Source organism: Bos indicus x Bos taurus, chromosome 7, assembly GCF_003369695.1.
Source record: "Bos indicus x Bos taurus breed Angus x Brahman F1 hybrid chromosome 7, Bos_hybrid_MaternalHap_v2.0, whole genome shotgun sequence".
NCBI lineage: Eukaryota > Metazoa > Chordata > Mammalia > Artiodactyla > Bovidae > Bos > Bos indicus x Bos taurus.
The window spans coordinates 16,427,064-16,449,870 of record NC_040082.1 but is presented as its reverse complement, the minus strand read 5'-3'; the positions used below and the strand labels follow the sequence as shown (position 1 = coordinate 16,449,870).

Here is a 22,807-nt window from a genome sequence, read left to right as displayed (position 1 = left end):
TTATAGTTGAGGAATCCCACAGGGTCCACCAAAATAAAGAGCAGCCTATATCAGAGACATCTTCCAATCCTCTCCTTATCACTGGAGGTGAGGCTTTGGCCTTAGCTTTTTTCATTGACTGCCCTCAATATACTTTAAACATCTGGTTGGTATAATTACATTAGCTGACACTCTTCACTAGGTTCCCACTGGGTCTGGCTCTGGACTAATAATAATAGGGCTTCCCTTTTTTTAGTTAAGGCATGAAACAGGTGTCATAGTGGCAGAAAAAATGGGCCCTCTAACTTTGTGGTTCTTGGTCCAGTAGGTCTTTCCTCACAGTGAAGATTTTGTAATGCCCTCCTCTCACTATTCTGAAATATATAAGAATAACCTGTAAGTTATCTCAACATTTAATATGATGCTTTAATGCTATTATTCAGAGGACTAAACAGAAAGTTGTATACAATTAAGTCATACATTTGTTTATTTAACAAATTTTTATTGTTAAAAGATTTATTCAACAAATATTTATTGAGTATCTACTCTTTGCCAGGTCATGAAGGAACTGGCTACCCACTCCAGTATTCTTGCCTGGAGAATCACATGGACAGAGAAGCCTGGCGGGCTAGAATCCATGGGGTCACAAAATACTGGACGTGACTGACCGATTCACAGACAGATGAAAACCAAACTAAGGTCTCTGCTCTCCTGGAGCTTGCTTGCAGTGGGGACGGAGGAGAAAGAGGATGAATATTGAACGTAATTAATAAGTAGACTATATGGTATGCTAGAGTGATGTATGTTAACAGAAGATGGAAAAGTAGAGCAAGATAAGGGGTTTGAAGAGTGTGGGGAAGGTCACAGTTTATATATTTAATTATGATGTCTGGAGTAGACCTCACTGATAAGGGGAGCCTAAGCAAAGGACTGAAGGAAGTGAAGAAGCAGCTAAGGGAATATCAGGAGAAAAGTGCTCAGGCAGTGGGGGGAGCCACAGAGAAAGTCTGGTGTCCTCTGGGACTCTGATAGGGGGGCAAAGTGAGCAACGGGAAGAATAACAGGCCAGAGATGTAACAGGGAACCAGGCCATGAAGTACCTTGGAGGTAATTCTAAGGTCTTTGGTGTTACGTAGCAGCCATCAACAAGACTTGAGTAAAGAATACGTATTTAGGGGTGCAATCTAGAGTCAGATGACCATGAGGCAGAGTTTAAAGCTATATTAGTGTCTATATTTAGTCATGTAGGACCTGGGACAATTTTCGCTATTTATGTCTAGTTGTCTAATAGTGTCACTATTTATTACTGCCTAATTTTTTAAAAGACAATTAGTATCCCCAACACCCAATACAAATAGTGCTCCCCAATCACTGTGGCAACTTAATTCCCCTACAGATGTCTAAAGTACTGAGGGGGCAATACTGCCATCTCCCAACTGAGAATCATTTCCCACAGCAACAGTTTTTAAACATTTTGGTTTTAGGAACTCAAAGGTTATTGAGGATCTCAAAGAGCTTTTTTTGGTGAGTGGGTTATATCTATCAAAATTTACCATTTTAGAAGTTAAAATTGAGAACATGTTAAAACATACTGTGTTCTTGGGCTGAAAAAATCAAAATGACCATACTACCCAAGGCAAGCTACATAGTCAATATCATCTCTGCCAAAATAATAAAGACATTTTTCACAGAACTAAAACAAAATATTTTAAAATAAGAATGGAAACACAAAAGAGCCTGAATAGCCAAGGCATTCTTGGGAAAGAAGAACAGACCTGAACAGAGTCATGCTCCCTGACTTTAGACTATATCACAAAGCCACAATAATCAAAATAGCATAGTGCTGGCCCCAAAACAGACACATAGACTAATGGAACAGAACACAGCACCCAGGAACAGGAACAAACTCAGTTACCTATGGTCACTTAATCTATGACAGAGGAGGCAAAAATATACAATGGAGAAAAGACAGTCTTGAAGAGTGCTGGGAAAACTGGACAGCTACATGTACAATGAGATTAGAACATTTCCTCACACCGTACACAAAAATAAATGCAAAATGGACTACAGACCTAAATGTAAGACTGAAAACTCCTAGAGGAAAACATAGGCAGAAGAGTGTTTGACATAAATCATAGCAATATTGTTTTCTGGATCTGTCTTCTAAAGCCAGGAAGTAAAAGCAAAAAAAAAAAAAAAAAAAAAACAAATTGGACATAATTAAACTTTATTTCTTTGGCATTGCAAAGGAAACCATTGACAAAATGAAAAGTCAACCTGCTGAATGGAAGAAAATATTTGCAAATGATATGACTATTAAGAAGTTAATAGCTAAGATATATTATCATCTCATACAACTCAATATAAAAAAAACCTGATTACAAAATGAGCAGAATACCTGAATAGACATTTTTCCAAAGAGGAAAGGCAGATGGTCAATAGGCACATGAAAAGATGGCCAACACTGCCAATCATCAAGGAAATACCAATCAAAACCACAATTACATACCACCTCACACCTGTCATCATTTCTGTAATCAAATTTAGAGGAACGTAATCAGGATGTAGAGGAAAAAGAACTCTCATATACTGTTGTTTGGAATTTAAACTGGTATAGTCAGGACTCTACTGGTGGCCCAGTGGCTAAATCTCTCTAAATCTCAATATAGGAGACCTGCCTTCAATCCCTAGTCAGGGAGCTAGATCCAGCTTGCCACAACTCAGGCCTGCTGCAGCCAAATGCATAAACAAACAAACTGGTACAGCCATTCTGGAAAATGATATGGAGGTTTCTCAAAAAAACTAAAAATACAACTTTTCCCTATGACCCAGCTATTCCACTCCAGGTAATATATATGAAAAAAATCAAACCACTAATTTGAAAAGATACATGTAGCCCCATGTTCATGGTAGCATTAATTGAAAATTGCCAAGATAGAGAAGCAAACTTAGTGTCCATCAACAGATGAATGGATAAAGAAGATGTTTTACACAATGGAATGGGGTACACTCAGTTCAGTTCAGTCGTTCAGTCGTGTCCAACTCTTTGCGACTCCATGAATCTCAGCACGCCAGGCCTCCCTGTCCATCACCAACTCCCGGAGTTCACTCAGACTCACGTCCATTGAGTCTGTGATGCCATCCAGCCATCTCATCCTCTGTCGTCCCCTTCTCCTCCTGCCCCCAATCCCTCCCAGCATCAGAGGCTTTTCCAATGAGTCAACTCTTCGCATGAGGTGACCAAAGTACTGGAGTTTCAGCTTTAGTATCATTCCTTCCAAAGAAATCCCAGGGCTGATCTCCTTTAGAATGGACTGGTTGGATCTCCTTGCAGTCCAAGGGACTCTCAAGAGTCTTCTCCAACACCACAGTTCAAAAGCATCAATTCTTCGGCGCTCAGCTTTCTTCACAGTCCAACTCTCACATCCATACATGACCACAGGAAACACCATAGCCTTGACTAGATGAACCTTTGTTGGCAAAGTAATGTCTCTACTTTTCAATATGCTATCTAGGTTGGTCATAACTTTCCTTTCAAGGAGTGAGCATCTTTTAATTTCATGGCTGCAGTCACCATCTGTAGTGATTTTGGAGCCCCCCAAAAATAAAGTCTGACACTGTTTCCACTGTTTCCCCATCTATTTCCCATGAAGTGGTGGGACCGGATGCCATGATCTTCGTTTTCTGAATGTTGAGCTTTAAGCCAACTTTTTCACTCTCCTCTTTCACTTTTATCAAGAGGCTTTTTAGTCCCTCTTCACTTTCTGCTATAAGGGTGGTGTCATCTGCATATCTGAGGTGATTGATATTTCTCCCGGCAATCTTGATTCCAGCTTGTGTTTCTTCCAGTCCAGCGTTTCTCATGATGTACTCTGCATATAAGTTAAATAAACAGGGTGACAATATACAGCCTTGACGTACTCCTTTTCCTATTGTGGAAGCAGTCTGTTGTTCCATGTCCAGTTCTAACTCTTGCTTCCTGACCTGCATACAGATTTCTCAACAGGCAGGTCAGGCTGTCTGGTATTCCCATCTGTTTCAGAATTTTCTACAGTTTATTGTGATCCACACAGTCAAAGGCTTTGGCATAGTCAATAAAGCAGAAATAGATGTTTTTCTGGAACTCTCTTGCTTTTTCCATGATCCAGCTGATGTTGGCAATTTGATTTCTGGTTCTTCTGCCTTTTCTAAAACCAGCTTGAACATCTGGAAGTTCACGGTTCATGTATTGCTGAAGCCTGGCTTGGAGAATTTTGAACATTACTTTACTAGCGTGTGAGATGAGTGCAATTGTGCGGTAGTTTGAGCATTCTTTGGCATTGCCTTTCTTTGGGATTGGGATGAAAACTGACCTTTTCAGTCCTGTGGCCACTGCTGAGTTTTCCAAATTTGCTGGCATATTGAGTGCAGTACTTTCACAGCATCATCTTTCAGGATTTGAAATAGCTCAACTGGAATTCCATCACCTCCACTAGCTTTGTTCATAGTGATGCTTTCTAAGGTCCACTTGACTTCACATTCCAGGATGTCTGGCTCTAGGTCAGTGATCACACCATCATGATTATCTGGGTCGTGAAGATCTCTTTTGTACAGTTCTTCTGTGTATTCTTGCCACCTCTTCTTAATATCTTCTGCTTCTGTTAGGTCCCTACCATTTCTGTCCTTTATTGAGCCCATCTTTGCATGAAATGTTCCCTTGGTATCTCTAATTTTCTTGAAGAGATCTCTAGTCTTTCCCATTCTGTTGTTTTCCTCTATTTCTTTGCATTGATTGCTGAGGAAGGCTTTCTTATCTCTTCTTGCTATTCTTTGTAACTCTGCATTCAGATGCTTATATCTTTCCTTTTCTCCTTTGCTTTTCACTTCTCTTCTTTTCACAGCTATTTGTAAGGCCTCCCCAGACAGCCATTGTGCTTTTTTGCATTTCTTTTCCATGGGGATGGTCTTGATCCCTATCTCCTGTACAATGTCAAGAACCTCAGTCCATAGTTCATCAGGCACTCTATCTAGCAGATCTAGGCCCTTAAATCTATTTCTCACTTCCACTGTATAATCATAAGGGATTTGATTTAGGTCATACCTGAATGGTCTAGTGGTTTTCCCTACTTTCTTCAATTTCAGTCTGAATTTGGTAATAAGGAGTTCATGATCTGAGCCACAGTCAGCTCCTGGTCTTGTTTTTGTTGACTGTATAGAGCTTCTCCATCTTTGGCTGCAAAGAATATAATCAATCTGATTTCGGTGTTGACCATCTGGTGATGTCCATGTGTAGAGTCTTTTCTTGTGTTGTTGGAAGAGGAACTCCCCAGGTCAATAGGTGCCCAATATGATACTGGAGATCAGTGGAGAAATAACTCCAGAAAGAATGAAGGGATGGAGCCAAAGCAAAGACAATACCCAGCTGTGGATGTGACTGGTGATAGAAGCAAGGTCTGATGATGTAAAGAGCAATATTGCATAGGAACCTGGAATGTCAGGTCCATGAATCAAGGCAAATTGGAAGTGGTCAAACAAGAGATGGCAAGAGTGAATGTTGACATTCTAGGAATCAGCGAACTCAAATGGACTGGAATGGGTGAATTTAACTCAGATGACTATTATATCTACTGCGGTCAGGAATCCCTCAGAAGAAATGGAGTAGCCATCATGGTCAACAAAAGAGTCCGAAATGCAGTACTTGGATGCAATCACAAAAACGACAGAATAATCTCTGTTCGTTTCCAAGGCAAACCATTCAATATCACAGTAATCCAAGTCTATGCCCCAACCAGTAATGCTGAAGAAGCTGAAGGTTCTATGAAGACCTACAAGACCTTTTAGAATGAACACCCAAAAAAGATGTCTTTTTCATTATAGGGGACTAGAATGCAAAAGTAGGAAGTCAAGAAACACCTGGAGTAACAGGCAAATTTGGCCTTGGAATATGGAATGAAGCAGGGCAAAGACTAATAGAGTTTTGCCAAGAAAATGCACTGGTCATAGCAAACACCCTCTTCCAACAACACAAGAGAAGACTCTACACATGGACATCACCAGGTGGTACACTATTTGACCATAAAAAGAGGGAAATTTTGCTATTTGCAGCAATATGAATAAACGTGGAAGGTATTATGCTAAGTGAAATAAGTCAGAGAAAAACAAATACTGTATAATACCATGCATGAAATATAAAAATTTCAGCAAATTAGTGACCATAACAAAAAAGAAACAGATTCACGGATACAAAGAATAGATTAGTGTTTAGCAGCAATGAGAGGGAAGGGGGCAGGGGCAATATAGAGATAGAGGTATAAGGTATTATGTATAAGATAAGCTACAATGATGTATAACACAGGGGACACAGCCAATATTTTAGAATAATTATAAATGGATCATAACCTTTAAAAATTGTGAATCACTATATTGTAAACCCTTGGAATGCAAGGAGATCCAACCAGTCAATCCTAAAGGAAATCAGTCCTGAATATTCACTGGAAGGACTGATGCTGAAACTGAAACTCCAATACTTTGGCTACCTGATGCGAAGAGCTGACTCATTGGAAAAGACCCTGATGCTGGGAAAGATTGAAGGCGGGAAGAGAGGGGGACAACAGAGGATGAGAGGATGAGATGGTTGGATGGCATCACCAACTCAATGGACATGAATTTGAGTAAACTCTGGGAGTTGGTGATGGACAGGGAGGCCTGGTGTGCTGCAGTCCATGGGGTTGCAAAGAGTTGGACATGACTGAGCGACTGAACTGATATTGTACACCTATAAATTATATAATATTATATTACATCAACTATACTTGAATTAAACAATAAGAGATATTCATTTGGAAATAACAATAATAAATTCATGACGTTAATATTCAGTTTAGTACAGTTCAGTCGCTCAGTCGTGTCCGACTCTTTGTGACCCCATGAACCAAGCATGCCAGGCCTCCCTGTCCATCACCAACTCCTGGAGTCCACCCAAACCCATGTCTATTGAGTTGGTGATGCCATCCAACCATCTCATCCTCTGTCGTCCCCTTCTCCTCCTGCCCTCAATCTTTCCCAGCATCAGGGTCTTTTCAAATGAGTCAGCTCTTCACATCAGGTGGCCAAAGTATTGGAGTTTCAGCTTCAACATCAGTCCTACCAATGAACACCCAGCACTGATCTCCTTTAGGATGGACTGGTTGGATCTCCTTGTAGTCCAAGGGACTAATGTTAACATTAGAGTGATCAAATATTATGCAGCCTTTGAAAAACTCCATTGTATACTCATGAGAGAATGACAGTAAGAAAAAGCAAATAATATCTCAGTATTATTTATAAAAGAGTTTTGACTTCACAAACCCCTAAATGGGTCTTGGGAATTCCTAGAGGTTCCTGAGCTACACTTTGAGAACCATGACTAAGAGCAACAGAAATAAAGTTTAATGTATATATGAATTTATTTCTCTTGGGATCTAGGGTTGTGCCAAGTCACTTCAGTCATGTCTGACTCTTTTTGACTCCAAGGACTGTAGCCCATCAGGCTCCTCTGTCCATGGGATTCTCCAGGCAAGAATACTGGAGTGGGTTGCCATTTCCTCCTCCAGGGGTTCTTCCCAATGCAGAGATCAAACCCGAGTCTCCTCATTGGGGGCAGATTCTTTACTATCTGAGCCATCAGGGAAGCTCAAATGAAAGTCGTTCAGTTGTGCCTGACTCTTTGAGCCCCCATGGGCTATAGAGTTCATGGAATTCTCCAGGCCAAAATACTAGAGTGGGTAGCTGTTCCCTTCTACAGGGGATCTTCCCAACCCAGGGATCGGACCCAGGTTTCCCACATTGCAGGCAGATTCTTTACCAGCTGAGCCATCAGGGAAGCCCAGGGATCTAGAATCAGATGCAAAAGAACATTTATAGTATCCTGTATAACTAGGTGCATTCTTGAGTGCTAGAAGTGAACCATCTTGGTATATGCTGGGGAGCCCAAAATTTATGATAGAAGAATGAGAAACAAGACAGATAAGAAACTGGAAAATAAAGACAAAGGAGACTCTGGGCTTTATAAAATGAGAAGAGGCAGTAGAGAAGTTATGTCTAAACCTTTAAGAGTTTAAATAAATTATGGCAAAAACATTTAAAGACTTTATTTTCAATTAACATTTAACAAGAAACTGCACATATCTGACTTGCTATTAGATTAGAAACACAAAAGTTGTTTGGCCTAAAATAAATGTAAAAATATATCATGAATTCCTCTGTTTTTACAAGTCCTTATAGACAGTTTAGGGCCTTCAGTAAATACATATTTAATTAAATTCTGCACAGAAGAGTATGGGGTTTCAGATGATTATCTGAATAATTCACATAATTAACTAGCTGGAGAGGTCTTTTGCAATGGAATAAAATTCTTCAGATTTAAAAAATTAAAAATTATATTAGGTGATTAAATCTTTTATATTTTTAGGCAATAACACTGAAAATTGCCACCTGTCAGGCCTTTGTCTTTAGAATGATACCTTTCTTTTTATTTCTCATCTACATAATATCTACTCATTCAAGGGTCTGCTCCTCATCTTGGCACCTACTGCAGGATCTCAGATTCTGAAGGCCCAGGAGAGAAAACAGAGTCCAAGTTCAAAAGCTCATCTAAGACTTGAAGCCCCCCCTTCAACCAGGTGGTCATACCAACCTGGCATCAATGGCTCTAGTGACAGGGAATCACTATTTCGACAGGAATATTCTGATTCGTTTTTTGGCAATTATAAATTAGGGGGGATTTTGCATTTTGTCTCTCTGGAGCTTTTGTCTAAGTTTAAATGAAATAAGGGGTGAAAAAGAGGGATAGCATGTGTCACCAAGATGATGTGATTCGTGTCTGTCACCTGCCCTCCTGCACTGCAGAGTGTGGATGGCTTGCTGAGCATCTATTCTATTCCTAGTGTGTCTCTTCCTGAAACCAGAGAAGCCACAAAGGCCCAAGGGGCATTTCCTGACTTCTTTGCAAGCTGGGGTTGCAGATGTGATTCGGGCCGCATGGATCAGAGGTATCTGCCTGAGATCTGACACTAGAGCTCAGTTCTCCGAGAGGGAGAACTGCTCACAGAGCGGGCGAGCGGGAGTGGCGTACGCTGCCATCACAGCGCCTTCCCCGCAGGCTCACGTGGCAGGACCTGCAACATCTTGGCTCTTTCATGTGGCTCTTGTAGTAACCCTTGGAAGTTGGGCTTAGAGCTTGTTTTTGTAGGCCCTTCCTGCCTCCAAAGATTCTGTGATCCACTAAAAACTCTATAATAAATTCCTTTCTGATAAAACGTGCTAGAAGAAAGTTTGCTCTCTGGATTGAACCTTGGTCTTTACTATTCTTACTAACCCCTAACAACACCCTCCCCATGACAGTCTTTTGGATAACTGACCAAAAAATCAATTCAACATCTTCCTTTCTCTAGTACAAACTGGTGGCTTCAGTGACTAGATCTGGACTGGCATCCTTGCCCTGCCATTTATTAGCCGGAGTGTGTGTATGTGCGTACGTGCATATGTGTGTGTGCGTGTGCGTGTGTGTGTTGATCTGGACAAGTTATTTAACCTTCCACACCTCTGTTTTCTATTTTGTAAAGGGAAGATAACAACAATACCTAATTAGGTTGTTGTGAGATTAATTGTGATAATCCTTATATCAGGCTTAGGGTACTGTCTGACATGTGATAAGGGCTCAATAAATGTTAGTTGCTATGATTACTGTCATTATCATTTTCATTGAGCTAGTTTCAATGGCCTTGATTTTAAAACACCAGATATACCAACCGAGGACTTATTCTGGTTAGCTTGTCAGTGTCCTTCTTTAAAGAGTAGCTTCTAAAACTGAATTCCCACCCCAGGATGTCTGATGAACCCAGAAGGGAGTATCTTTTCAACATTCTCCTCTGATTGAATGTAACAAAACTGATGTATGTATAATTTACTCTCATAGAGATTAAGCTTGATTCAAACTCAAAGACTTTATTTTCTACTGTTAAATCAAGAAATCACTGCTTTTTACACAGGCAAGCCTTTTGATTTATAATTTTTAATGTTCATTGTGCAGAACTAAGTCTATTATTTAAGGTTGTTGATTATATGTATAAATTGTATATTATATAGTATATATGTATACAAATAGCATACATATTGGTCTGATATATAGTGAATTAATTATGCCTCTAGCAAGTTTGATAAAGAAGCAATTATCTCCTCAAAGTCAATAGTTACTATGTTGAACAGGTTAGACAAGGGATAGAGCGCTGCATTCCTCTGCGTGGCATTTCCCACTGCCATCAATCCTTTAATATAATCACCCTTTGGGGTGGATCATTTAGTCATTTCTGAGTCTAACTACACTATCATGTCATCCAAATATCCCTGCAGTAAGATTTTATTTCAAAAGCATAGTTAAATCCAGATCCTGTCTGCAGTATTTCCCTAATCCACTGTTCTAGAAAATTCATTTCTTATTTACATACCTATATCATAATGCAACAAAATATATAGAATAATTTAATTTTAAACAATGATTCTAACATCGAAAGCATTTCTTCAAGCACTGGGTAAAACCCTGGAGCCAGCCCTCCAAGTCAAATCAGCAATTCTCTATTTCTTTACTCAAAGGATCATTTTGTAATCTTACTTTCACAGAACTCAATTAATTATTTTATAGCATTTCTCTTCCCTCATTTCCCATTGATAGTGGGACCACCACTTTTTCAGCCCATAGTCCTTCACCTCTAGAGTATATCAAACCCAATTATTAATCTCTTTTGTCATCCCACCTATTCTTCCAGAGCAGTATCTTCTAGCCATGTGACCAGCATATGAATCACACATGATTTCTGCAATTCCCTGTAAAACACTAGTTCAGACTCAGGTCTCACCTGCCCTTATGCTAAATTATCATTTTAATTACTCTCCTCACAAATATTATCAACTGTTTGGTTTTAGAAGAACACTTTTGCATTTCTATAATTAGAATATGACTTAGCTTTTTTAAAAATAAAATTACTAAAGGAAGCAACATTTATTTCTATGTGCAATATGGTGTCAGAAAGTATACTATTTGCTTAAAAGTCTTCTACAATCTTCATTATTAAAAGGCAAATAGAAACATTAAGTTATAGAAAAGAAATAGAGAATTCTTGGGAACTTTATAATATATTTTGTGTAAAATTTTGATTTTATGTTTCAAGAAATATTTTAAAATGTTTCAAGAAATATCTTAAAATTTTAAGATTTTAAGATAGTGAGAGTTTGAAAATTAAGAATGATATCCACAAATAACTCCCACCCCCCCATGGGTAAATTATTTTACCCTTGATAATTCACAAATATAAAGGAACTCTGTCGCATTTTGTATATAATACTTTCAATGGAACTATGTAGTTTAAAGGACATCTATTTTCTCTTCTTCAATGATAGGTTTTAAATAGCAATCATAAATTCTAAGACTGCATTTATCAGATATCACTAATGTTATTAAATGTGATGATGTCTATGAAAGGCCTATGCTATTAAAAATTTAAACTGCTACAATTCTATAAAAGAAACAGCATGGCTACTCCTATTCTAGTAGAGCTATCATATTTGGAGGGCCACTCAAGCAACAGTGGCTTCCATCTTGTGCAATTTGCTTGAGTAACCCAAAAAAGTTAATTTTTTAAAGGGATAATATCTTGGATACATATGTTCTTGGCATTTAGTATATAAAACTTCCAAAGACCAGACTTGCCTTTTTCTGTACAGCTAGCTTTTCATTTTCTTTCTCTGAATAGATCCATAATGTTCAGGGAAAATACCGAGAATAATAAATCCAAATTTCTGTATAAAATATACCTTCATGACACACTCAAGCTGGAAATCACAGGAACCAATAAAAATGCAGGCAGCCTACTGATAATGAGGTCAGAAATACAAATAAATTTACTTTTAATGAAGACTGGAGGCACAGTAATCAAAGTGTTAAAATTCATTTCATGCATATCTCATTTGCTTCTTAGCTGATATTTACCACGCAATCTGTGAGAAAGTAGAGGCCTAAGAAGCTCCAGATAAATGGCTCAATTAATTGTACAGAGGTAGACTTCTTTGAGCTGAGCTGGAGCTGTGAGCTCTTTATTAAAAGCACTATTCTGTAGCCCATAACCTTGTTCCTTGACTCCTCTCTGGTTTCCAATTTAAACAAGTCCCCATGCGGCCTGCTCTAAAGGGCTTTGTCTCCCTGTCATTGTTAAGAGAGCTGAGGCATCCTGGAAGTGTGAAATCAGACCTCATGAGTTGAACGGTTCCCCAGGGAACGCCGGACTGCGCAGAAGGTCAAAGTCATGGGCCGGACCATCTAAAAGTGTCTGATCGCCGGTCTGTGACACAGCAAGTTGGGGGTGGTGGTGAGGAGGTGGGGGGGTAGGGCTAGACTGAAGAGGACTGAAATTGAACACATCTTAATTAAAGCCCACAGACAGCAAAACAAAATGTTTTCTAGGCAGCCTGTCAAACGGGGCTTAAATTTAGCTCTGCTAATGAATCTGAGCTGCTAACTGTTATTTCTTAAGATAATAAGACTCTCACGGAAGCTGATAAAAAAACTGTAGCATGTCTTTTTCTGCTGTTTTGTTACTTAAATATTTTCCAACAATGAAGACAGTTTTCCTAAAGAAAAACATGGGAAAAGTCTATGCAAATAAAGGGGTAGTAAACATCTCTCTTAATAACTAGTAGGTTTCCAGACTCCGGGGGCTGGTGAGTCGCAAGTCTTGATGCACAGCCTTGTTCCGGAAAAAAGCTATGCTCATTTAGTGGGACTGTTTCAATGACAGCTCTGTTCATTGTAAAATTCTCTCCCTCTCTTCCTTTTTTTTTCTTGCTCTCCCTCTATTGTTTCCTGAAAGAGATGTGCATTAATTTGAGAGATCAATTCACCTGGAGTGAAGAAGTTTTATATGAGTGTACCTTTTAATACAGTGAAAAGGCAGAGCATCTTTTGAAAGGGTTTCACAGTTCTCCCATATCAGTGTGTCTGAAACTGAGTGCCTGGTATCCCTGGGGAGGCTGTGACCTCTTCCTCAGGAGCTCAAAAAAACAACCCAAGGGAAAATGAAGGGGAGGGGCTGAGGAGAAGAACCCTTTTCTTTTTCTTCTTTAAGAACTTGAAAGAACCAAGAGGCCAGGTCTAAATACTCTGCAAAGAAAGCCTCACTCAATATAGAAATGTGCAGCTGAAAGCAAAAATTAGGCCCCGTCCAAAGAAGAATAATTAGAAGCTAGGAAAGACAAATTCCAACATACAGTGAACTGTTTCCCACCACCAAATAAAAAAAAAAAATTTTTCCCCCCTCATTGGTCTTTCTCTCACACAATCTGTCCAGTTTCAAGGAATACTTGATTTAGCAGTAGGCTCTTCCCCAGTGAACACAGGCCCAGACAGTCGGAAGATTTTGCTCTGATGGTCCAGAGAGACATTAACCTTTTCACTGGTTACTTGAAAGGTAAGTAAGTTGTACCACGCAGTATTTTTAGTGAATCGAACTTTTTCCCTCCTGAAGAATTTCACTGACCAACTTTGAAAACCAGAGTGCCACTTTCTCAGGCTGTGAAAGGCTGCCCACAATTTGACTGAAATTTCAATCCACTCTTGTGCCTCGTTCAATGCATGTGTATGTGTGGGAGTTGTAAATGGAGGCCTTAACCACCAGAGTTAATCTCTTTTTTAAATCTGTATTAACCTTAATGATTTGAAGTGCACTGTCCAACACTGAGCCATTGAGACCGAAGAAAAAACTACCCTCAACTATCAACAGTTTATTAGGGGCTTAACTGAAGTGACCCACTGTAGTAGCCTTCAGCTGAACAAGGCTATAGGCTTTTTGTGGAAAGCAGAAGAATTGAGGGTTTCATTAAAAAGTAATTTGTGCTTTATACTCACTCATTCAAAGAGAGTCTCAATTGCTCTTTATTCACACGGAGTTAATACAGTATCACAATGTTTCTCAATGAATGTGTTGTAACAAAAGAAAAATTTTACATTTTGAAAGGGAAAAACTCTTTGTAACTGCAGTAAGATTGATGGCTACTTAAAAGATTACAGAATCTCTTTTCTGGTGCTCATGCTAAATGATGAAATATTGTAATTTAAAATTTTTTGCTTAAACTGTGGATGCTTAACTTGATATTCTGGTCATTAAACATATTTTAAGAATTGAGTGAAGTTGGTCAAATATAAGTTTGTGTTGTTGGACTTGTCTGGGAAAGTGTTTGGAAACCAACCAAGTATCTTATGGCAACAGCCTGGTTTATATCAGCTCAAAAGTATTTTTTGCTTCACACAGAGAGCTATCAGTGATTTAAAATCTCCCCTCTCCATCCACAACAGTCCTAAACGGATGCTAATTTGAGCATTTGTAGACAGCACCACTGATTCTCTTCGCTTTCCTCAAACTGTTGCTAAGTATCTTGTAGAGCCTGACTATGATTATCCACTGAGATGCACGACATATTTTTAAAGTTTTACTTTGAAAAAGCAGGAGATAAAGTATACAAAGAGCTTATTTGTGCCCCAAATTTCATGCTAAAGACCAGGAAGGAGCAGTACATATTTATATGTATGTATTTATAGGGTAAGTATGCATTTATCCTTTGCAAAAGTAAAGACTTTAAAAAAAAATGGCAGAATATTCAGACATCTGACTTGAATATATGGTCCTCGGTTTTGGCCACCATCACAAATGTCAGAAAGACCACAAAAGGCCCAAGAGTGAGCGAGGTCAAAGACTGAATTATCCTCTTGCCCCTGAATAGTTCAACATCTCTCTTGTTCAATTCAGAGCACATTAGATTATAAGGTCAGTGTGGAATGAGGAATCATTAGATTTATATCCCTAAAACTGGAAGGAAAAAATGGAGAATCTGTTATTTAGTATTCTCCAAATTAAAGTCCATTTTATCAGATCAAAATTATGTCTCACTGAATCCCTAGGGAAAAGGCAATTGCTATTCACACTAATTTACATAGAACCATTATGAAAGAAATATACCTATTTTCTCCAGCTTCAAGAGAACATGTACTTTAACTTGCAGAGTGGCATATAGGCCATCTGGGTTAAAGTAATTGGCATATTCATGAAGTTTCAAAAGCAATGACAGCTTCTCTCCAAGAGACACAAACAGATAATTACATTTAACTTGTGTAATGGGCAGGTATCTAAACTTCTGAAGTAAATGGGATTTGAATTTTTGTTTAAGAAATTACTGTACCCACTGTAAATATCCAGGGATAGTTCTTAACACTTTGATGCTAGTGGTAGGAGCCTGCCTGCCAGAGCAGGAGACACAAACAGACGTGAGTTTGATCCCTGGGTCAGGAAGATCCTCTGGAGAAGGAAATGGCAACCCACTCCAGTATTCTTGCCTGGAGAATCCCATGGACAGAGGAGCCTGGTGGGCTACAGTCCATGGAGCCACAAAGAGTTGGACATGATTGAAGTGACTTGGCATGCACGCACGCACACATGATACCCTCTGACATACTTTTAATTTTAGTCTTTATCTTCAGATGCTTTTAGCCCAACACTGGGTGCTCTCCTTCACTGCAGAAAATACTCAAGAAAAGTGAAGATGCCTCCTGTGATGGTAAATGTCATTGCCATGAATTTCTGAATCTACCTGCTGCTGGGAATCAAAGGCTGGCCAGAACCTCTGTAGTGTAAAAGCAGCACTGAATTCCTCTTCTGGTCTTTAAGTCCATGTTCAAAGTGAACAAAAAAGAACAGACCAGTTAGTCAACCATTCATGTTGACTATTGGTTCTAATAATGAAAGCTCGTAATAAATAAAATCATTTTGTCCAGATTAATTTGGTTACAATCACACATGAAATAAAATAGAACGTGAATAAACTTGACATTCACTAACTGTTTAGTACAAGAAGCCAAGTCAGTATAGGTGCAAAAAAATTACAATCTTCTCTCCCACTATTTTCAGGTATGCCTATCTTGAAACAATATCTCACAGTTGTTATTATCTGCTTGGTTAAACATGAGTTGATAATATCTTCCATAAAGAAAGTCCCACCATTTTTACTTTTATGATACAATAAATAGTCACTCAATACTATGCAAATATTAAAAAATTTAAAATGTTGTCATTTTGGAATAGACATTTTAGTTTTAAGGCATGTGATCTTTTAATTAGATTTTGATTCTGTTCCATTAATTAAGGGCAGCAGTGACCATATAATGAGCTCGCAAGCCCTCATTTGGTAGGAAAAGTATATTTCTCCCTTTCAAATAACTTAGCTACCCTTTGAGGGTCAACTTGCTGGCCATTCACAGTAAGCATATTTCTACAAATTATAAGTGGATACTTTCTTTCAGGAACAGGGAAGTTTGCACAAAAATTGGTCAAGTCAATCCTATTTATTGTCCATCTTGAGATGGACAGTTTAAGGAATCGTATAAATACCTCCCAAATCCTATGAAATTAAACAGTTAGTAAATGCTCACATAGCTGTAAATTCAAAACAATAATTCTGGAAAGTAATGAAATAATTAGCATGTTATAGAAACAGCAGTATCCAAATCAGGAAGCTTTACGATATCATATTGATTTTGGCATTTTCACAGGCCTGTTTCTTGGTTTTCCAGGCCTGTCTCTTGAAAAACAGTTTAGAACAATGTAGATGTTTAGTTTAGATCCAGAATTATCTCTGGGACGGACTAGGGAATTTGGACGACTAAAGAATTGGATCGGCAACACAAATACCAGAAGTTCGTTCCAAGTAATTGAGTGTTAGGCATCTAAACTTTTCAGCAAACCACGCAAGAGATTTCACGCATGTCTGATTTATCAGTGTTGATGCTGCACAATCAGCTGAGGGAGGCTGATACTGTTTTAAGAGAAGATGCATCATTACTACCCAGAGACGCCAAAATGACAAAACCTGAAAGAAATACAACCACTATGTTGACTAAACCTGGGAGAAGGCAACAATTCAAAAGCTGTTTTCCTTTCTACTGTTCATTTTTTATTATGTTACCCTTCTTTTAAACAGCTGAGACAGTATAAAAATCAGGTGGATGGCAAATCTTTGTGAGATCAACACACTTTACGATTTCCTTGGATTATTCAGTCAGATGAAATGAAAAGTTCAGTCATCAGACTATAGACCCGGCATGCTGCTTGATACATAGGCAAAAGGAAAACTGCCGCGTTTCTTACCTGTGACGTCAGCAGCCATCAACCCTTCCGCTCGGATCACTTTCACCTGGAGGAAGCCCACATCTTTCAGGTTGTGAAATATCCGCAACGGGCTCTGAAACACCCCAAAGTCAGTATTAGAAAAGAAAGGTCCCAAAACACCTCTAGGAGCGCTCTGAGAAAATACCAAGTGCTATGGTTGATCTCAGGATGCTGCTGAAATGAGCCAACGGATATTTGTGTTTCTTCAATAAGGATGCCCTTTTCCGCCATCATGAATATGGACACATACACACATACATTTGTGTAGATAATTATTGCTATGTAAGTAGATTATTTTTTAAAGAGTAAAAAAAATACCACAACATTGCTTCTCTATAAGTAATTAGCAGTAGATAGTGAACAATCAATTATAAAATATGACATGTCTGCTTTCTTCCATCCATCTCCTTTACCAAAGCACTCCAGGAAATCTTTTATCTATAGGCATGATGATCTGGAGACTAGTAATTCTTAATAGGAATCTTAGATTGTTGGTTAAGTAACACACACACTTAAGGCTTTGGGAGTAAGACAACATTAAATTAATTATTTTTCTACTATATTTTCTCCTTGGTGAGCTTTGGAAACTGTAGGTGCTAGATGAGGGTTAAAGACTATGTTTTAATATTTAATTCAAAAGGTTTAAATATTAGAAAACACCACACACCTTTCAGGTAATATATAATCTTTTAAAATAAATCAAGATGATTACTAAAAATAAATTCAAAAGTGATGGATAATCTTTTCTTAAATTTGTAAATTTATGTCATTGTCGTAGGTATAAAAGTATAGAAATTTTGATAGAAGAATCAGACTCAAATGCTAAAACCAATTTAATTTCATGAATTAATAATGGTAGAGTATGAATAAGTGTAATACCTAAAGGAATTAAAAGAAGGGATACCAAGAAAATAATTCACAACTCTCATGAACTTAAACAGAGAGTAAAATCAACCAATAGTTCATGATGCACATTTGTTCTGGAGAAGGAAATGGCAACCCGCTCCAGTATTCTTGCCTGTAAAAGTCCATGGATAAAGCAGCCTGGCGGGCTACAGTTCACAGGGTCACAGACAGCTGGACGTGATTGAATGACAGGACACACACACATTTGTTTATTTGCACTTCAGTGCAATTTTCTCATGACAAAATCAGTATTTTTATTCAGTAAATCAAAGGCACTGCTTTATCGTAATCTTTAATATGCTTTAAAACTGGAAAGCATAACACAGTTTCTCATAATAAAGTTATCTATTAAAATGTTACTAAAGATCATTCCCATCTTTGTGTTGAGAATGTGAGAATACTGAGAAGCACAAGCTTACCACAATATTAACTTTATCAGCCCTGTATGACTAGTCATTGTTTAGACTGAAGCTCTGACCTTGGTACACTGAGAGGAGGAAACACAGATAGATGTGTAATCTCATAGCCTAACTTTGTTAAAAAAAACAGTGTTTAGCACAAGGATTAACTCCTAATCTTTTATTGTTTTTAAACAGCTGTTTATCACCCAAACTCTTTTTAAGCTACCCAGATGACAGGGTTTAATAAAAATGCACTTCTCTCTCCATTTAAATTCCTGTAAATTGAGGGTTTAAGAGTGGAAATGTTAGACCGAGTATTATAATTCAGAGATCTGTAGACTTGTTGTCTTCCTAAGGTGGTAATGGTCAGGTGTGGGAAGCTGCTTCTTAACTCAGAGCTTACTGACTGTTAAAGACCAGGTAAGTCTCCTAATCTAACCATGGAGAGGAGTTTTATCAAAAAGGTTTCTGTCCTTTAATTTTTAGGAACAATTTAGACCAAGTTTCACTGTGACTGAAGCAGGTATCTGCAGTCTGAGAATCATTTTTATACCGGTAAACTCACTGCAGAGTCACACTGCTACTGGTACTTTAGCTCCGAAGTACCATGCATGTCTTCCATGCAGAGGAGTAATTATTTGAAGGTTTCATATTCTCCTATCAGCTGACAGTCATTTATGGCAAATTTCAACCGTTTAGGCCAGCAACACATGGATTATAATAAGAACTCCAAGGGGGAGAAAAAAAAAAGAAGCAAAACACGTAAATGTATCAGTTAAAAAATATAACTTTAAGGAATACTTCATCAAGAGATATTCCAGCCCTGTTATTTACGGTTATTTTAGAAGGCCTCTAAACCGGGACGGATTCTGAAGCCAGAAATTTCCATAGCAGAGGAATCTATGATTTGCTGTGAATCCTTTCAGCCCTCAATAGATGGGAAAAGATTGAAATGCTCTGGAGAGGAGTCCTCTTTATTTTTTTAATGAAAGGCTGTATAATATATTTTCTCTATGGCTGCAGCAGCTGTCAGGAGAGCATCTCAGTTCAGCTCTATTACAGGAGAGGCAACACCCCATCCTATGGCATCGGGATGCTCTGAGGGGCCAGCGCTGATTGACAGCTTGTCACCGTGACGTCTTATTCCATCTCTGTTATGGAGAAAATTAATGTCACACCACCAGCCTTATGACTCGCTGTCATCTTAGAACCGCTCACCTTTTATCAATGCTCTAAATAACATTTCAAGCCCATCGTCTCACGGTGGACAATCCGGTCAAGGGACATTAAATCAGATGACTGTGAAATGTCATAATAAAAATGGAATGCTAACAACTTCTTCTCTAAACTAGCTCCTCTGGTTTTTAAACTGTGACAAGGGGGAGCAAGGGTTCAGCATCCCCGTTCTGAAAAGGTCATACAATCGCTCTTGGTCTACTACCCATTACTATCTGCCCCCTATTGACCTTCCCTGCTTTCCTCCCTCCAAAAAGGAGGGGAAAAAAAATAAAAATGGAATTAGCCATCTTTTCAGAACGTGGTGATCAAATAACGGCTCACACAGTAATGTCTTTAATTTGTGGGTCTTCAATGCTTCACAATGAACCACTGAATGACAGCAAGGGAGAGCCTTCTCAGGGTTGTTTCATGCAAGAGTGGGGGCCATCCACTTACTTTCCTACCACAACCAGTGCCAACTCAAATTCTTAGGTTTAACCTGACCTTAAAAAAATAAAAATACACAAAGTTCTCACCAGAAATCTTACGGATAATTCCCCAAATAAACTCTTTTATATGTTTCTCCAAAACAAGTGATATTTCAGACATCATACAGTATTCATTCACTTTATAATCTATCTAATAAAAAGGTAACACTCTGAAACACTAAAATATAGGTGTTTGTCCTTGTATTGCTATGAGTAATCATAATAACATGTGCTGTATTATGTACACTAGCTTCTTAGCAAGTATGATTCTAAAGGGAGATTTAGGCTTATCTTGAAATTCAGGGCTAAAAAACGTATATTTAAAGTTGGCTCACTTTTTAGTATATTGAACATAATATAATTTGAGAATTAGCTGGGACATCCACATAATATTTTACATTTTATTGACATAATAGCTAATATTTGAAAGAAGGTATGGAAACAAATATTCAAATTCTCAGTAGAAATGGCTGATTTGGGGAATTTCATGTAGCAAAATAAGGGAAAAAATCAATAGTAATTGGACCATTTCTAATTACCAAGCCCATTGTATGATACTAACATATGGGACTGTATCAAATATTAATCCATCAAATACAATATTATAATACCTAGAATCATTTTTACATTAATATGTGAATTAATTTCTTTACAATTGTTTTAATTCATGAGGCTCACTTTGGGGAATAGGAGAATATGTCTTGGTGGGTACCAAAATGCGAAATAATTTTCACAACTGCAATTATATATTCGAAGATGTCATACAATACCTTAGGCGCTTAGGTTTTTTAAAAATATATACTATTTAGCCTTGCTAAGTCACCTCTATTAAACTGTTTATGATAACACCATTGGTGGGTGAGTTGTACAAGCATTAGCAGACAGCTGATTCGGTGCAGATAGCCAGAATAAATTTGCTGAAGTGCACATCCTGCTAATCTGTTTGAAGAATATTGTAGAGCATTAGTACCAGCACTTCATGTTATCTGCACAGCCTGATAAGGTACATCTTTATTAAATTCAGTTATTGGAAGGATGTCAGTCAGCAAACAGGAATATTTTAAAATTTAAAAAAAAATTAGGCAGTTCTTTGTTAGTCAGAGCTTGGTTTCATGACCGGGAGTCTAGAGGAGCCTCCTAAACACCTGGCAGCTTGGTACAATACAAGCTTTGTAATTTTAAGTGGAAAAGCAATTTTTTTCTTCCAGCTCATGGGTACTGAGACATTGACTTCTTGAAAGCTTCACTGAGAGAGAACGATGGAGTAAGAGCTCCCCTCTCTGTTGATTCACGAAAACTACAGGGCGGGAAACGCATACTGTGAGGAAGCTGGGAAAGAGACTCAGTGGTCACGTTTGGGCTTGGTAAAATTTGAGAAGGGTACTTAGTGACTCATTCTGCCACCCTGTCACTTTAAATCTAATCCAAAGGTAAAGAAGCTTCCTTTTAATTACAGTTCACACTCCATAATTTCAAAATTAAAAGGATGAAGTGAGGCTTTTCTAAGCAGCTGAAAAAGAAAATGATTTCTGCAAATATCCTCTAGTTATCAAAAGTCTGTTAGGTGCTCAGTCATGTCTGATTCTTTGCAACCCCATGGACTGTAACCTGCCAGGCTCCTCTGTCCATGGGATTCTCCAGCAAGAATACTGGAGTGGGTTGCCATTTCCTTCTCTATGGGATCTTCTGGACCCAGGGATCAAACTCGGGTCTCCTGCATTGCAAGCAGATTCTTTAACATTTGAGCCACCAGTGAAGCTCCTAGTTATCAAGCTACGAGTTAAAAAGTTAAGTGCCATTAACTCCATTTCAAATGTATAAAGATGAGATTCTAATTCCAATGATAAATAATCAGTGAACTCCCTTTCCAGTAGTCTTGTGTAAACTTGACTTTCCATCACGGGAGGTTGCCCTGTGTGATAAGAACACTGAGGAGACCCCGAGACTCTAGAACTGGCTCTGGAAGAGACTCGAGAAAACACCAAGGATCTAGATATCCTGGGGTAACCCAAGTGCTTCCGCAAAGATCTGCATGGTATTTGCACCTGCCCTGCCTTCTGCTGATTCGTCTGTCAGACAGCTTTTGCAGATGTATTCCTGCCACTCCACGTAAATTATTTACAGCCTCATCTAGTCACCCCTGACCCCGAGGGAGGCGGGTTACATACGTACATATCGCTTCAATATTTCCTCGCGTTCTTTCCGGTCCTCCAGGGAGTTGACGGAGAGGTCAGAGATGCTGACAGTGGCCGAAGCTGTCAGGGTGACCAGCAATACCAGGTGCCCCTCCCCTTCTTCCAGCTGCAATTCCAGCTTGTGTGTCTGCTCCCTACTGAGAGCCGACAGGTCAATCTGGCACCTACAAACAAATGTTTTGGATTAGCAAGAGGCTTTTTAAAAATTTTTTTGGCCACATCAAACAGTGGAGGTGCAGGCTGCTCAGAGCTATGTGAAAAATAAATCAATGAAAATACCATTTGAACCACTGGAAGCATATGCCTTTCATGTCAGCTGACTCCACAAAATTCAGACTCTGATTATTTTAGTAACTAATTGCTTATTTCTTGTAAGAGGCAAGAAGTGTGCTTATCTG

General features: G+C 38.6%; 1 protein-coding gene across 10 annotated transcripts in view; it reads right to left on the bottom strand.

Annotated features, from left to right (window-relative positions):
- The window catches only part of MCTP1 (multiple C2 and transmembrane domain containing 1), a 564,668-nt gene that overhangs the window by 175,845 nt on the left and 366,016 nt on the right, over window positions 1-22,807 (bottom strand). For all 10 annotated transcript variants that reach the window (XM_027545593.1, XM_027545588.1, XM_027545590.1 and 7 more), the window contains 2 exons: window positions 22,387-22,573; window positions 17,181-17,274 (listed from right to left, as the gene is read on the bottom strand). In XM_027545593.1, the coding sequence (XP_027401394.1) occupies window positions 17,181-17,274; window positions 22,387-22,573 (281 nt within the window). The remainder of the gene's footprint in view (window positions 1-17,180; window positions 17,275-22,386; window positions 22,574-22,807) is intronic.